General features: G+C 44.4%; 1 protein-coding gene across 2 annotated transcripts in view; it reads left to right on the plus strand.

The window, feature by feature from the left end:
- Positions 1-2,515, plus strand: part of LOC137344376 (sphingomyelin phosphodiesterase 2-like) — a 45,248-nt gene extending 42,733 nt beyond the window's left edge. For both annotated transcript variants that reach the window (XM_068007268.1, XM_068007269.1), the window contains exon 11: positions 1,512-2,515. In XM_068007268.1, coding sequence (XP_067863369.1) covers positions 1,512-1,858 — 347 coding nt within the window. In that variant the 3' untranslated portion in view covers positions 1,859-2,515. The remainder of the gene's footprint in view (positions 1-1,511) is intronic.
- Positions 2,516-18,337: the final 15,822 nt, after the last annotated feature.

An 18,337-nucleotide genomic window follows, 5' to 3' on the forward strand; every position in this document is an offset into this window, starting at 1 on the left:
TTTTTGAGACCAGGAATCCTCTACCAGAAAGTAGTGGTGGAAGCAGACTCCATAAAAGCTTTTAAAAGGGAAGTGGATAAATATTTGAAAGAGAAAAATTTAAAACGGATGGGGATTGGGACTATGTGTATGGCTCTTTCAGAGAGCTGGCACTGGCCACCTTCTGTGCTATAGAAGTCTTTGACTTTATGATCCTAGTGTTCAGATAAGGCAGTAAATCCTATCTTCTGCATTTCTTACATTTGTTTAAAACTTAGTCATTTTTAGGGTTTGTGTAGCTGTTTCCCTTTTGGATCATATGGGGAAATCATCTGTTGGTGAACTGCTTTTTACAAACGGTTTGGAAATTGTGCCCAGTTAGACCTTAATGTGTTAATGTGCCCACTGTTGTGATCTCCAAAAAAACTGTGTTTGATAGGGAAGGTTGCACTCTTGGTCTTGGTTTCAGCTTGCAGTATTTGTATCACTTGTATTTGGCATTCTAACAGGATGGACCTTGTGACTCACCGAGGTTTTAAATAAGGTAACTTCCCAGTTACATCTTGGTCAAGAAATTGTCGACCTGCACGCAAACCAGAATTACAATGTTGTTTCCACTTTGTAAATAGAGTCCCAGGTTATATGTCCCACATAAAGCAAGTTGTGTACTCTCTGCAATTAGTTCCTATGGTACAAGGCCCTAAGGACCAAGAGCACCAAATGGATGGTCAAGTACATCTTTGCACTGCTACTTCAAGGGAAGAAGCTCTTACATAAATTTACATGGAATGTACAGCACAGCCATTCGGCCCAACAGGTCCATGCCGATATTTATGCTACACACGGGTCTCCTTCCTCATCTAACCCCATCAATATACCCTTCTATTCCTTTCTCCCTCATGTACTTATCTAGCTTCCCCTTAAATGCACCTATGTTAGTCACCTCAACTATTCCTTGTGGTAGTGAGTTCCACATTCTAACCACTCTCTGGGTAAAGAAGTTTCTCCTGAATTTCCTATTGGATTTATTAGTAACTATCTTATATTTATGGCCCCTAGTTCTGGTCTCTCCTCTTAAGTGGAGACATTTTCTCTACGTCTACACTTCCATGATCTTAAAGATACCTATCAGGTCACCCCTCAGTCTCTTTTCTAGAGAAAAGAGCTCCAGCCTGTTCAATCTTTCCTGACAGGTATAGATTCAAGTTTGGCTGCTACCATAGCATCTCTCAATCCCATTCCAATTAATGGCACATTCATAGAATTATCGAGTAGTTACAGCACAGAAGGAGGCCATTCAGCCCATCGAGCTCTCCCTCAGTGTCAACCTAGATTCTATGCTCAAGTCTCTGGAGTAGGACTCGAACCCATGACCTTCTGACTCAGTAGCGAGAGAGCTACCCACTGAGCCAAGGCTGACACCATTGCCATTCCATTTGTGGTTAATGCCCCTTGCTTTAGTGTGAACCGCTACCCTTTTTAATCCTCTACAGTCCCGTTGCTGCTGTACTAACCGTCCGATTTTGTTCCAGAGACCGACCCGCAGCTGGTGGACATTCTAAACGAGGCTCGGGCAGAAATGAAAGTTGGCATTCACGGGGCGGAGAAAGTCCGCTACTCTTCCGGAAGGATGGCGATCCTGGGATTCATCCTGCTGCTTCTCGAGGTTGCCATAGCGATCATACCACTCGCCACCACCACGGCAGAGAACTCGTTCCCCAAGGTGTCCTTCTACATTCTGGGGATGGTGGCCTTCGCCGTGGCACTGATCGCCGGCATCCTCTATATATTCCATACCATTGAGGTGAAGGTATTGCAAGGAACGGAGGACCAAATGAGGAACACCATCCAGGCTTTGCAGGAGCGACTAGGCCGCTGACGGCAATCAATGGGCAGGTTTCAGACCAGATTGAATTGGGGCTGGAGGTTGTAATCATATCTCCCACGCACAATCTATAATGAATGCAGTTCTCAATGATGTTATGTGATCTCAATCCTGCATGTTAACCATAAGACTTCATATTGTCGAATAGACTCCAGGTGGCTGTACAGTTCCATGAGGGAAGGAGGCTAGGGTTTGGATAACTTATTTGTTTCACAACATGGGGGCATGATGAGATGTGTTTACAGTTCATATTTCTTTCTGTCCTACTCTCACCCTCTCACATGCTTTCCCCTCCCACCCTCCCCCCTACAATTTTACTTCACGTTATCTGGCTATCCTTTCTTCAAGATTATGAAGACAATTCATTCTGCAGACTTCAGTTGTGCCTGAGCTCTGTTTTATGACTGGGCTCAGTTTGCGGGCAGGGAGATTTGTGGTTGTGATGGGAAATCTGCCCCCCCACCACCTCCCTCCAACCGATTTCTTCCTGAAGTGCACCTGAGCCAAGAACTGAGAAAGCTTCTCCTCGTGGAGGAGGAGAGTAGTGGTTACGTTACTGGACTAATAATTCAGAGAACGGGAGTTCAAATCCCACCATGGCAGTTTGAGAATTTGAATTCAGTTTAAATAAAGAGCTGGTACCTGTAAAAAGTGACCATGAAGCTGTCGGATTGTCGGAAAAACCCAACTGGTTCACTAATGTTCTTTAGGGAAGGAAACCTGCCGACCTTACCTGGTCTGGCCTCTGTGACTGCAGTCCCTCACCAACGTGGTTGACTCTGAAGTGGCCTAGCAAACCACTCAGTCGTATCAAACCACCACAAAGAAATAGAAACTGCAGCGGTTCAGTAAGGCGGCCCACCACCACCTTCTCAGGGCAACTAGGGATGGGCAATGAATGCCGGCTTTGCCAGTGATGCCCACATCCTGAGAATAATTGAAACAAAATTATTGGTTGGTTCAAGCCCTGCACAGCTAGTTGTTAGATTATTGGCCCATTTCAACCAAAACAATGCTGGCACAGTGAAGCCTTCAGGCAAAGCTTGACTCCCAGATCTCCTCACAATAAATGTCACGAGGCTAGGGTCACAGTCCTTATCCCAGAGTTGGGGATGAGAGAAGAACGTTATTTTATTCACAAGAGTTTATTTTCTTGCAATACAAGGTGTTTTGTCTGTCTGGGTCAAAAGCATAATTCCTGGTCCCCACCCACCCATGGTCCAAAGTTTAATTTTTTTTGGCAAAGATGTTGAGTGCATATAAGGACTAAGGAAGCTTGGATAAGAGAGACTGTTGATCCTGCTTCCTCCAATAGACCATGTATAATGTGTCACTATTTTGGATTCTTCCCTACTGTATTTAATCTCCAGAGGTCAGTGAGTAACTACAAGTAAATCTACTTTTTAAAAAAAAACTTGAAATACCGAACGCCGAAAGGTAATTGAAGGACATCGACAGGACATCAATCTAATATCACACTCGTAACTGTTATATCTCACAAAACATAGTCTCACCAGAACTTGGGACTGTTCCTTTTCGGGTTTATTGAGGTTTATTCTTGCCCCAATAACCTTCAGACCCATTCTTAAACAGATGTTTGTACACTCCTTTTTTAAATTAGTTAATTGATGTGGCGTTAACTGTTTTTCTTCGGAGCCTATTCCACATGTCATCTATCCTGGGACTGAAGGAAATATACTTGTCCTAAGTCTTGCTTGAGCCTTTCCAAGTTTGATTCTACGCTCACACCTTTGAGTTCATCAAGCTGTTTACGTTCACATAATTCATGACATCCAGGATTTTAAAGACCGAATCATGTCCCCTCTTGATTTTCTTCAACATCTGAGAGACTTCTGCTAACTTCAATTCCTAAATTGTTCTCTGAATTCTGTCCGAGAGTCAGAGGTCACCTTGTAAGGTGAGGTGACCAAAACTGCACGAAAAATGCCAAATGTGGCTTCGTACATAGAAATATGTAGAAGTTACATCACGGAAACAGGCCATTGTCAACGTTTACCCTCCACATGAGCAAATAGTTCTAATCATAGATTATCTGGGCAGAGCTAAACAGGACTAAGTGGAGAGCTTTTTCAGTCAGTGCAGGCACCATGGACTGAATGGCCTCTTTATGTGCTCTAAATTTAGCTCTTTTAGCTTGCAATCAATGCTCATGAAATATTCTCCCTGTCTTAATTGATATGAGGTCCGTGTAGAGTAGATGCCTTGGCTGGCACTCATTTGTATCATTTTCCATTTTTGCCTTTATTGGACACCCATTGGTTGTAAGAAAAAAGTCAAGAGGGGAGGAAGCCTCTATTCTAGCTTGAGGGGAGTTGGTGAGGTGAAAACACTGGGTTCTTTGTGCTAATACAGGAGAAAATAACATGGGCACATCATTAGAAACCTGGGAGAGTGCAATAGGAACAGGAGTAGGCCATTCAGCCACTCGAGCCTGTTCTACCATTCAATTAAAACAGTTCTCATCTGTATCTTAACTCCATTTACCCGACTTTGCTCCATATCCTTTAATACCCTGGCCTAACAAAAATCTATCAATCTCAGTTTTTAAATTTTCAATTGACCCCCAGCCTCAACAGCTTTTTGGGGGAGAGAGTTCCAAATTTCCACCACCCTTTGTGTGAAGAAGTGCTTCCTGACATCACAACCGAATGGCCTAAGCTCTAATTTTAAGGTTATGCCCCCTTGTTCTGGACTCCCCCACCAGAGGAAATAGTTTCTCTCTCTCTACGCTCTCAATTCCTTTAATCATCGTAAATACCTCAATTAGATCGTCCCTTAATCTTCTATACTCAAGGGAATACAAGCCTAGTCTGTACAACCTGTCTTCGTAATTTAACACATTTAGCCCCGGTATGATTCCGGGGAATCTGTGCTGTACCCCCTCCTAGGCCAAAATATCCTTCCTGAGGTGCGATGCCTAGAACTAATGATATAAACAGTAATTAGAGGGGGAAATTACACCTCCTGCAGTGAATGCAGATTCTTTTGAAGCATTCGAATGATATTATAAGAGATTATTGATTTCAGTAAGGAATCAAACAAATGGCAGCACGATGAAAATGATTTGAGCAGATTCGAAATGCACACTCCAGATATATTAGTTTGAGCCAGAAAGGTGTTCTTTGTAATTCCTTTTTTTCTAAATGTTCTTATGAAGTGAAGGCTTTAATTTCAGCAAAGGTTGTGTAGCAGTAAATTTTGTTAACGGGACATATGACCCACCTCAATGTTGAATATCTTTGTTCATTGACAATGGGTTCAAGTACCAGGGAAAGGAGGGAGCTCAATGGAATTCTTTCACCCTGACTTTCCTTTTGGAATTAGTTACTAGGGAAAGCCCTGAAAGCAGAGATTATAAGTGGGTTTTAAGAGACAACTAGATGCTCTTCTGGAGAGGAGAGAGAAAATGGATTGAGGAATATGGTGAGACGGTGGGGAGGTGAGCTTGATCTATTTGTTCTACGGATCTCTAGTTGGACCGCATCAGCAGTACTGCGGTCAGTTTTGGACACCGCACCTCAGGAAACATATGTTGTCCTTGGAGGGGATGCAGCACAGATGCACCAGAATCATACTGGGGCCTAGAGGGCTAAATTATCAGCACAGGTTGCATAGACTAGGCTTGTATTCCCTTGAGTATAGAAGATTAATGACCTAATAGAGGTGTTTACGATGACCAAAGGATTTGATAGGATAGATAGAGAAACTATATCCTCTGGTGGGAAGTCCAGAACAAGTGGGCATAACCTTAAAATTAGAGCTCGGCTGTTCAGGGGTGATGTCAGGAAGCACTTCTTCACACAAAAGGGAGTGGAAATCTGGAACTCTCTCCCCCCGAAAAAGCTGTTGAGGCTGGGGGTCAATTGAAAATTTCAAAACTGAGATTGTTAAATTTTTGTTAGATTAAGGGATATGGAACCAAGGCAGGTAGATAGAGTTAAGATACAGATCAACTATGATTGAATCGAATGGTAGAACAAGCCATGGGGTTGAATGGCCTCCCCCTGTTCCTAATCTAACGAGATAAGATTATTTGGCCTCATTTCCTGTTCCTAAAAACTCTTCATTTGTAACTTGAGTGGTTAAAAAGTTATAGATCTGAATAAGATTTGAATGGTTTTGACATCAGTCATAAGAAATGAGTTGTACCAAGAAGACTCACAATAACTCACCAAGCCAATGAGTGGGTCATTGTACAACCAGCTCTATTTATGACATTCCTATTTAAGCCTTTGAATGAGTGCTCTGCTTTGGTTAGAAATGAAATTAAGAAAATGTACAAAGTTTGACCAGGAGAATTTCTTTGAACCTTCTTGTTTTGTATATCAGGCCTCCTCGTGGGGTTAACGAGCTGTTGAATTTTCCAATCGGATAGTTTTGAATTAATATCGTAGAGTTAGCCAGTTGACGACCTCCCATTTTTCCCACGTTACTGAACTATTGGGCGAAAGATTGAGAGGAAGAATCTGATCGGTTTGTGCTGTGACCTGGTGAGTTGGGATCTCATTCAGTCCACCCCTTGTTTCCATTTTCAGTTCAAGAGCAAGAAGTGTCCGGCTTGTATCACACAAGGCAGCTGTTTGGTCCACTACAGCAATCTGTAAAAACTGTTTGGAGTGGCTTTTTGGTTGGGTTGAGGCTTTTGGGGGAGAAAAAGGAAGAAAGAATTGCATTTATATAGTGCCATTCACCATCTCAGGATGTCCCAAAGCGCTTTACAGCCAATGAAGTACTTTTTGAAGTGTAGTCACTGTTGTCACGTAGGGCTGAGTTGGGCTGAGCCAGGCTGTGTTGACTTACTGTGGCCTTGCCTTTTTAAAAATGAGCACCATGTGACTCCAGTGAGATTGGAATCAGTCACTGTTCGACTGGGTGGTTCCATGTGAACTACAACCCAAAGTTGGTCATAAGAGCCAGTGTATTGCCCCTAATTGTGATTGGGCGGGACAGTCATTCTAGACTACACTTTGGACTTGTTTTCTTTTAGTAGGTGTGTGCAATGAGGCACGTACCAATATGGGAAGGGGAAGAGGTATCCTCAAAATAGAGCTCTTACTGAACCATTACAGTGAGGAAATCTACAGTTTCTCAGACCACTGTTTGTTTTATACTGTGTGTTTTACATCACTAATTTCACAGTCACCAGCAATGAAAAACAGGAGATTTTCATACCTTTTAGTCTGGGTGGAATTTGTAACCAGGCCTCAAAGGTTAACGGGCGCTGTTCTATCACCCTGCACCACCCGGCCCTGTGAGTTATCTAACGGGCGATGATCTAACGCCCGGCCCTGTGAGTTATCTAACGGGCGATGATCTAACGCCCGGCCCTGTGAGTTATCTAACGGGCGATGATCTAACGCCCGGCCCTGTGAGTTATCTAACGGGCGATGATCTAACGCCCTGCACCACCCGGCCCCGTGAGTTATCGAACGGGCGATGATCTAACACCCGGCCCCGTGAGTTATCGAACGGGCGATGATCTAACACCCTGCACCGTGAGTTATCTAACGGGCGATGATCTAACGCCCGGCCCTGTGAGTTATCTAACGGGCGATGATCTAACACCTGGCCCTGTGAGTTATCTAACGGGCGATGATCTAACACCCTGCACCACCCGGCCCTGAGTTATCTAACGGGCGATGATCTAACACCCGGCCCCGTGAGTTATCATCTTAAAAGTTTAGAGCCACCTTCTCTCCCACAATGCCACAAACTTCAGCTGTGTTATGATGCAGTGCCCATTCAGCCAATCAAGAAATGGAAATTAATTTGAACTGAGTTGTGTTTATAAGACATAAAATATCTGAAATTATAATGAATTCTTAGCGTTAATGGAATGTGGGCCCATATGGTGGCTGGGGGAGCTTTCAGATGCTGTTGAAGATGATAGATTTTATATTGGATTGTGTGACCAGTACTGCACTGTTGGATTGCTTTAAACAATGGCTTGAAGAAATATTATTAGCTCTGTGTGTGTGTGTTTGAATGTACGTTTTTATTTAATATATAAAATTATGGATGGTCAAAGAAGCAGTTGTTGAAAATGTCAGCAGGCCTTGTGGCTGGATCCTGCTCCTCTCAAATCCGGACCTGTAGAAATTATGTTCAATAACTAGAAACTGAGCAGTAAATTGAACTGCTTTAGTGAACAGTTTTCACCACACACAGGCTCACTGATACTTACAAAACTCTGAGATTTCTAGGGGTAGAAACATGTACTGCAGCATTGCAATCTCAGGTAGGCTCTAGTGAAACAGCCAAGAACCAGAATGTAGTGGGACCATCTGGTGGTGGGCGAGCATGCTCACAAAATGAATACCCAGCCCTTGGGAAGCAATCCTTGTCGAATAGTGGGTGGTTGTATTGTAGAACTGTCCCAAGCTGCTGACCTATTTATAGCATGATTGTGGCATGTGGACTCATGGTATATAACAGTCCAATCCAATGCATGGCTCCTTCGATGTGTTACCGTTTCCCCAATGACCTTGGCCGTGAACAACCACTGCAGCAACGTGGGGCACCACTGTACCTGTGGATCTGCTGATATTCCTTAACTACTGGCCTGATTGCTTCCGCACTCAGCCCCAACCCGCCACATGGTCTTCATCCATCAAGCACTCCTACACAGCCCCGATGAGTCTTGCCTCCCATGAGCTCTTGTGTGGCGACAGGACCAAGAGTTTGGCTTTAACGCTCCATAAATACATTTTTTTAATGTCTTTTTTTTTTGTGTGGGTTTCTGTGCTCATCAAAGTGAGGGATGTTGGTACTGGGGAATGGAACACTTGTCGTTTTGGCCACACAGTGTCTGCATCAAGCAGACCGAGGTTAGGCATAGAAACACTCGATGCAGAGTAAAGCTCTCCCTACCCTGCCCCAGTAATGCGCCTCAACCTCAGAGGAGCAGCCTCTACTGCACCAGTGAGACATTCCCATTCCCCACACTGGCCGCCTCTGGCCTTTTCGAGCGAGATTGCCAGTTTAGTGGCAAACTAGGCGCAATCTTGTACCGTGGGCCCATGACCATTAGGAACTGGATGAGACTGTCCGAACCCATATCACGGAGGTCCCTTGGAGCCAGCAGGGGAGACCTTTATTCCATCCGTCTGGGCTAGCTTTGAACCCAGGTCCCGATATTTAATCTATTGTTCCACCCTGCCTGCCACACAGTTTTAAGAAGGAGAAAAAAAATCAAAGTCCTTGGTTTAAACTGAAGAGCTGGCTGATAACTGTAGTGTTGGCTTGTTTATCCCTATCTGTGACAGGACACGAAGCATCTCTCTCTTAATAGGGAAACTTCAATGCTATAATTAGTTATACTAGGCGCACAGTGTTACTGAACTCAAGGAAACCCAGTTCGTGCTCAAAACACTCTCTCTTAATTCAGTTGTAACCCCAGAGGTTCCTGTGTGCTGTACCACAACCTGAAATTGAGAAACCATTTCACTTGCATTATATGTGCGGGCTTAGTTCTTAGGAGATGCTTATTAATCTCAGGAAGTCTACTGTTAAAAAGGAAACATTCCATCATCTCTCTCTGATCCGTTTGTTACAGCTGCATTTTACTTCGATTTTATTTGCTGTAATAAATTGTTCTGCAGCTTACAAGAACACAATAAAGCTTTAAAACTCAACCTTGTTTTTCTCTCTTTAAATTCCATGAAATCAGCTTGTTTAAGTCAAACGGTGACGGATTTGGGTTTGTATAACTGGTTACAATCCAGATCGGCTGGATGCCTGGGACCAAAGGTTGAACCTGTCAGTAGGACATCTGATTTATCAGCACCACACATGTGCAGTCAGCATCGCAGCCACAGAGTGATTGTAAAACACTAAAACAAATTGGCAAATTCATCAGTAGGAGGCTCGTTTAGTGGCTTCAATAAATAGTTTTTGTTAACCTTTTACTCCCCCCCCTCTCTTACAAATGTTCTCTGCCAGTTTTCTCTCCTCTATTCCTCTCCAAGAGACAGTGATTCATTGCAGCTTGCCTAAATGGCCATTATTCATTGAATGAGTCTTGGTGCTGGTGGGCTATTTGACCATTGGGGCATCGCCATTCAGCTCTATCCCATCACTCCACTCCCCATCCGCACATGCACTTCCAGCAAGTATCGCTGGACAGTAATCGGGAGGGATAATCCTGACTGCTTATCCCCTCCCCTCACCACCTCTCCCCAACTCCAGGATGCTTTGGCCACTTGCAGTGTTCCTATTATTGCCTCAGCTGAGATAAGCTAATTCAACTCAGAGATCAAACCTGGGACTTATTTTGCTCTGCCTGGTTCAGCTCACTGACCCCCCCCCCCCCCCCATCTCGGCAGTCACCCTCAATTTGAGGTATTTGTAAATGCCTTAAAGCATCTCGCTATAGCATTACTTACACAGTGAGTTGTCATTTGAGTCCAGTCAACATACCAGAAACTGCTGTGTTCACATTAAAAGATTTAACGATCAGAGAATCTAGTCTATAACACAGTCGGTCTGTCAGCAGCTGAGACAAAGAGAGGGTCCCACCTGAAATGTTTCTGTTTCAGATGCTGAATGACCTGCTGTGCATTTCCCCTCATTTTGGGGTTTTATTTACGACCATAGTGAAGATTGTCAATTAGGTTCCATGAATTATTGATGAAAATGACCTCCGGCATCGCAGCCAACAAATTAATTAAAACACCAAAACGAGTCGACGCCATGGGCCAGATTTTGCCTTGAGCAGTGAACAAACGACACCTGCCATCCACTGGACTTCCACTTGCCCACAGACTGTGAGCTTTTGCAGGGCAAGTTCTTGTAACTGAGAGAGTCATTCAGTGTGGCTCCCTCTACAGGGCATCTGGGACCTGTGTGAACGGGACAAGCAACTGTGTATCCCCTTAACCAATCAGATTAAAGCATCATTAATGAGCAGCTGAATTAAAATCTGAAGGAATCAGACCCCCACATTTGTAAAAGTTAATTTTCACTGTCAGAGAGGTGGTTTGGCAGTAATTAAGATGTACCACGCCGTTAAAAGGGTGCTGAGACTTGAAATGACTTGACAACTTTTGTTGGCAACCTTAGTCCATATCTGCAACGTCAATACAGGAACTTCACGCTGTGCGGGGAGCCAGCCAGTGCAATGCCGATATAGAGCAGATTTTGAAGGAGCAGGGCCTCTGGTAGAGCAACTTCCAGAAATCCGCGTTTAACTGAGCATATGCGGTCACTGGAAGTTGCTGTCCAATTTACGCATTGATAACGGTGAGTGCTGTTAGCCTCTCAGTTCTTTTTACAGCAAAATCCGACCCATTATTCGGACGGAGCCTTGTCTGCAGTGACTTACTATATTGGAAGTATTTTTACTGAACACTCCGACTTTACTCTGCTCCTCCCTCCCTGGCCACCAAAGACTTTTGTAAAAGCCAGGCTGACATCACATTGGTCAGATCGAGTTTACTTTCCTCTGCTATTTCTGGCACGCTGATCAGCACATTCAGTTTAATTCTTGTTTTGGGTATTTTAACGCAATCATTGAGCAGCTGCTAGAGCTTTCTACTTTAACTCGAAAGCCGCTGTTAAATGCTTGTTCGCAGACAAGATAATTATAGGAACAGCACAGTCCGGTCTGATTGAGCACTGTGCTAATTATACCAGGTATAATTTGCAGAGCTCGATGTAAATTAACAAAGGCTGAACAAGGTGAAAGAATTGCTGCTTATTGTAGTATTACTGCTACAACATGGGGATGGTAATTTTATTTTAACATTCACTGCACCCTAACGAGGTGCAAACTGGTGAATAAACACAGCTGTTTGTGCCTGAAATAAACGGAGCGTTTAAGACACTGTAACCGGCAACTTTGAAATTGGCATTAATGCAAATGATGATGGTTATCGCTTTTTGGCCAATATAAGTGACTGCCCGATTTAAATGTGGACGTTTTAATGGTGGGGACTGTAACTGCCCTCACCTTTCCATATCCAATGACTGCATCAGTAGCAGCAGCAACTGGTTCCTGCACTGACTGCATAAGCTGATTGTACTTTAGCAAATGGGTGAAATGTGACCTTTTGGCCAGCAATTCCGTTACAATACAAGCACCATATCTAAAGGATTGTACTACAGACCTCCAAATAGTCAACGGGAAATTGAGGAGCAAATATGTAAGGAGATTACAGACAGCTGCAAGAAAAATAGGGTGGTAATAGTAGGGGACTTTAACTTTCCCAACATTGACTGGGACAGCCATAGCATTAGGGGCTTGGATGGAGAGAAATTTGTTGAGTGTATTCAGGAGGAATTTCTCATTCAGTATGTGGATGGCCCGACTAGAGAGGGGGCAAAACTTGACCTCCTCTTGGGAAATAAGGAAGGGCAGGTGACAGAAGTGTTGGTGAGGGATCACTTTGGGACAAGTGATCATAATTCCATTAGTTTTAAGATAGCTATGGAGAAGGATAGGTCTGGCCCAAAAGTTAAAATTCTAAATTGGGGAAAGGCCAATTTTGATGGTATTAGACAGGAACTTTCAGAAGTTGATTGGGAGAGTCTGTTGGCAGGCAAAGGGACGTCTGGTAAGTGGGAGGCTTTCAAAAGTGTGTTAACCAGGGTTCAGGGTAAGCACATTCCTTATAAAGTGAAGGGCAAAGCTGGTAGAAGTAGGGAACCTTGGATGACTCGGGAGATTGAGGCCCTAGTCAAAAAGAAGAAGGAGGCATATGACATGCATAGGCAGCTGGGATCAAGTGGATCCCTTGAAGAGTATAGAGATTGCCGAAGTAGAGTTAAGAGAGAAATCAGGAGGGCAAAAAGGGGATATGAGATTGCTTTGGCAGATCAGGCAAAGGTGAATCCAAAGAGCTTCTACAAATACATAAAGGGCAAAAGGGTAACTAGGGAGAGAGTAGGGCCTCTTAAGCAACAAGGTCATCGATGTGCGGAACCACAAGAAATGGGTGAGATCCTGAATGAATATTTCACATCGGTATTTACGGTTGAGAAAGGCATGGATGTTAGGGAACTTGGGGAAATAAATAGTGATGTCTTGAGGAGTGTACATATTACAGAGAGGGAGGTGCTGGAAGTCTTAACGCGCATCAAGGTAGATAAATCTCCGGGACCTGATGAAATGTATCCCAGGACGTTATGGGAGGTTAGGGAGGAAATTGCGGGTCCCCTAGTAGAGATATTTGAATCATCCACCGCTACAGGTGAGGTGCCTGAAGATTGGAGGGTAGCAAATGTTGTGCCTTTGTTTAAGAAGGGCGGCAGGGAAAAGCCTGGGAACTACAGACCAGTGAGCCTGACATCTGTAGTGGGTAAATTGTTAGAGGGTATTCTGAGGGACAGGATCTACAGGCATTTGGAGAGGCAGGGACTAATTAGGAACAGTCAGCATGGTTTTGAGAGGAAAATCATGTCTCACGAATTTGATTGAGTTTTTTGAAGGGGTAACCAAGAAGATAGATGAGGGCTGTGCAGTAGACGTGGTCTACATGGACTTCAGCAAAGTATTTGACAAGGTACCGCATGGTAGGTTGTTACATAAGGTTAAATCTCATGGGATCCAAGGTGAGGTAGCCAATTGGATACAAAATTGGCTTGACGACAGAAGACAGAGGGTGGTTGTAGAGGGTTGTTTTTCAAACTGGATGCCTGTGTCCAGCGGTGTGCCTCAGGGATCGGTGCTGGGTCCGCTGTTATTTGTTATTTATATTAATGATTTGGATGAGAATTTAGGAGGCATGGTTAGTAAGTTTGCAGATGACACCAAGATTGGTGGCATTGTGGACAGTGAAGAAGGTTATCTGGGATTGCAACGGGATCTTGATCAATTGGGCCAGTGGGCCGATGAATGGCAGATGGAGTTTAATTTAGATAAATGTGAGGTGATGCATTTTGGTAGATCGAATCGGGCCAGGACCTACTCCGTTAACGGTAGGGCGTTGGGGAGAGTTATAGAACAAAGAGATCTAGGAGTACAGGTTCATAGCTCCTTGAAAGTGGAGTCACAGGTGGATAGGGTGGTGAAGAAGGCATTCGGCATGCTTGGTTTCATTGGTCAGAACATTGAATGCAGGAGTTGGGATGTCTTGTTGAAGTTGTACAGGGCATTGGTGAGGCCACACTTGGAGTACTGTGTACAGTTCTGGTCACCCTATTATAGAAAGGATATTATTAAACTAGAAAGAGTGCAGAAAAGATTTACTAGGATGCTACCGGGACTTGATGGTTTGACTTACAGGGAGAGGTTAGACAGACTGGGACTTTTTTCCCTGGAGAGTAGGAGGTTAAGGGGTGATCTTATAGAAGTCTATAAAATAATGAGGGGCATAGATAAGGTCGATAGTCAAAATCTTTTCCCAAAGGTAGGGGAGTCTATAACGAGGGGGCATAGATTTAAGGTGAGAGGGGAGAGATACAAAAGGGTCCAGAGGGGCAATTTTTTCACTCAAAGGGTGGTGAGTGTCTGGAACGAGCTGCCAGAGGCAGTAGTAGAGGCGGGTACAATTTTGTCTTTTAAAAAGCATTTGGACAGTTACATGGGTAAGATGGGTATAGAGGGATATGGGCCAAGTGCAGGCAATTGGGACTAGCTTAGTGGTGTAAACTGGGCGACATGGACATGTTGGGCCGAAGGGCCTGTTTCCATGTTGTAACTTCTATGATTCTATAACTATGGGAGCGATTTGTATTTTAAAAATTTAGCCAGTTGCAGAAACATATGATTAGACAAGTTCATGGATTGTTTTAAATCTGTGTCTGTTCTGTAGAGAGAAACCCTGAACTGGATCACAGTTCTGGTTCCAAACATTTGTTTGTTTGTAAACCCACAGTTCTCCACCCATCAGCCATCTGTGTGAGGGGGCGCAGGCCACAGCTCTCTGCAGGATTGTTGGGATTATTTGCTTGTAGGAGGCCAACACTGGAATCGAACATGGGCTGGATTTGTTTCCCCTTGAATTGGGTTAGGGTGAGGGAGTTATCAGGAGATATTTCACTTAACGACCTTGGAAAAGTGAAGTGTGTGTATATACACACGTATATAGACAGAGCGAAGCGATTCCACAACCAACGGATCAGATCAAAGCTCTGCAGTCCTGCCACATCCAGTCGTGAATGGTGGTGGACAATTAAACAACTAACGGGAGGAAGAGGCTCTGTAAACATCCCCGTCCTCAATGATGGCAGAGTCCAGCACGTGAGTGCAAAAGACAAGGCTGAAGCGTTTGCAACCATCTTCAGCCAGAAGTGCCGAGTGGATGATCCATCTCGGCCTCCTCCCAATATCCCCACCATCACAGAAGCCAGTCTTCAGCCTATTCGATTCACTCCACGTGATATCAAGAAACGGCTGAGTGCACTGGATACAGCAAAGGCTATGGGACCCGACAACATCCCGGCTGTAGTGCTGAACGCTTGAGCTCCAGAACTAGCTGCGCCTCTAGCCAAACTGTTCCAGTACAGCTACAACACTGGCATCTACCCGACAATGTGGAAAATTGCCCAGGTATGTCCTGTCCACAAAAAGCAGGACAAATCCAATCCGGCCAATTACCACTCCATCAGTCCACCATCAATTATCAGCAAAGTGATGGAAGGTGTCGTCGACAGTGCTATCAAGCGGCACTTACTCACCAATAACCTGCTCACCGATGCTCAGTTTGGGTTCCGCCAGGACCACTCGGCTCCAGACCTCATTACAGCCTTGGTCCAAACATGGACAAAAGAGCTGAATTCCAGAGGTGAGGTGAGAGTGACTACCCTTGACATCAAGACAGCATTTGACCGAGTGTGGCACCAAGGAGCCCTAGTAAATTGAAATCAGTGGGAATTGGAGAAAACTCTTCAGTGGCTGGAGTCATACCTAGCACAAAGGAAGATGGTAGTGGTTGTTGGAGGCCAATCATCTCAGCCCCAGGACATTGCTGCAGGAGTTCCTCAGGGCAGTGTCCTAGGCCCAACCATCTTCAGCTGCTTCATCAATGACCTTCCCTCCACCATAAGGTCAGAAATGGGGATGTTCGCTGATGATTGCACAATGTTCAGTTCCTTTCACAACCTCTCAGATAATGAAGCAGTCCGAGCCCGCATGCAGCAAGACCTGGACAACATCCAGGCTTGGGCTGATAGGTGGCAAGTAGCATTTGCGCCAGATAAGTGCCAGGCAATGACCATCTCCAACAAGAGAGAATCTAACCATCTCTCCTTGACATTCAACGGCATTACCATCGCCGAATCCCCCACGATCAATATCCTGGGGGTCACCATTGACCAGAAAGTTAACTGGACCAGCCATATAAATACTGTGGCTACAAGAGCAGGTCAGAGGCTGGGTATTCTGTGGCGAGAGAACCTTCACCACACGGACTGCAGCGGTTCAAGAAGACGGCTCATCACCACCTTCTCAAGGGCAATTAGTGATGGGCAATAAATGCTGGCCTTGCCAGTAATGCCCACATCCCATGAACGAATATAAAAAAATACAGACACATATACACGCATACATATATATATATCCACACACATATATATACATACATACACACATACACACACATACCCACACACAAATATAAACACACACATGTACACATATTTACACACATGTACATGTACGCATACACATATATGTACACACATACATGCATAAATATACACAGGCATATATACACACACATACACATAAATACACGCACAAACACAGACACAAACACATATACACACATACAAACAAATATACACAGACACATATACACACATATATGTGTATGTGGTGTGTATATGTGTGCCAGTGTGTGCGCGCATTTGTGTGCATATGTGCGTGTGTATGTGTGTTTATGTCAATGTGCATATATGTTTGTGCATGTGAGTGTGGATATGTGTGTGTATATCTGTGTGTATGTGTGTGCATATGTATGTGTGCATGTGTATATATGTGTGTGTATGTGTATATGAGTGTGTGGGTATATGTGTGTGTGGATATGTGGGGTATGTGTGTTTCCGTCAATGTGCATATATGTTTGTGCATGTGAGTGTGGATATTTGTGTATCTGTGTATATGTATGTGTGTATGTATGTGTGTGCATGTGTATGGGTGTGTGTGTATATATGTGTGTGGATATGTGGGGTATATGTGCGTGTTTCTGTCAACGTGCATATATGTGTACGTGTGTCTGTGCGCGTGTGTATATGTAAATGTGTGACTATATATGTGTGTGTATGTATATATGTGCGTGTGTATGTGAGCATTTGTGTGTGTGTATGTGCGTATGTATATCTGTATGTGTATATATATATATTTTTAATTAACCAGCCCCTCCATCTCAAACTCTCAGTAGCGTATTTCCTCCATTTATTTTGATACAGCTGCTTCAAGTATCCCAGAGATGGAATCCCTAACAATCCACCACTGCTTCATCCCTCAGTGCCCCTGGCAATACACATTTACTGGATAATCAGTCACTGGCTAAATAATAGTCCACTCCGAGGTTTGAGCATGTGACTGGCAGCGAGAAACTCCATTGTAAACTGGTTAACAAAACCCAGCGTTTGGTTTGCATTGAAATCACGGACGGAAGTTTGCTGCCAGTCCTACTCCTACCACAGTGTGAAACAGGAAATGTACTATGCTTCGTTCTGACCCTCATCTCTGCAGATCTAGCTGATCTTCGCTGGGGCATTGGGTGGGGGAACTACAATTGGCCTCAGTACCCCTGGGCTAGGAAGGGGAAAATCAGCCTGACTTCTGGATCCGAGTTGCCAACCAATGACCTTTGCTGGCAAGTGTGTGCGCAGAAAGAACTTGCATTTATATAGCGCCTTTCACATCCTCAACTCATCCCAAAGTGCTTTATAGCCAATGAAGTACTTTTGAAGTGCAGTCACTGTTGTAATGTAGGAAATGCAGCAGCCAATTTGCACACAGCAAGGTCCCACAAACAGCAATGAGATAAATGACCAGATAATGTTTAACTACTATTGGTTGAGGGATAACTATTGGCCAGGACACCAGGGAGAACTCTCCTGCTTTTCTTCAAAATAGTGCCATGGACTCTTTAACGTCCACCTCAGAGGGCCTCGGTTTAACATCTCATCCAAAAGACGGCACCTCCGACAGTGCAGCACTGCCTCAGTACTGCACTGGAGTCTCAGCCTAGATTATGTGCTCAAGTCTCTGAAGGCAGTTAATAGGATTGAGCTTGATGTGATGCCCTCCGTGGTTGAAGGTCCCGTTGACACTCATTGTCTAGGTTTGCAAGTGAAGAATGCCTGTTGGGGAAAGGGGAGGGGGGGTGGAGGCGAGGTCTCAGATGGGGAGGGGGGGGTGCCGTTTGCTATGGAACCATCGGGTGGATATTATGAATTCTTGCTGCTGTGGGATTACTGGGAGATCAGTGAGACCCTGCAGGACGAGGAGTCCATTGAAGAAAATCCCGTGGGGCCCAGATCTTCGCGCCGGAATTCCTGTTA

Source organism: Heptranchias perlo, chromosome 27, assembly GCF_035084215.1.
Source record: "Heptranchias perlo isolate sHepPer1 chromosome 27, sHepPer1.hap1, whole genome shotgun sequence".
Classification (NCBI taxonomy): domain Eukaryota; kingdom Metazoa; phylum Chordata; class Chondrichthyes; order Hexanchiformes; family Hexanchidae; genus Heptranchias; species Heptranchias perlo.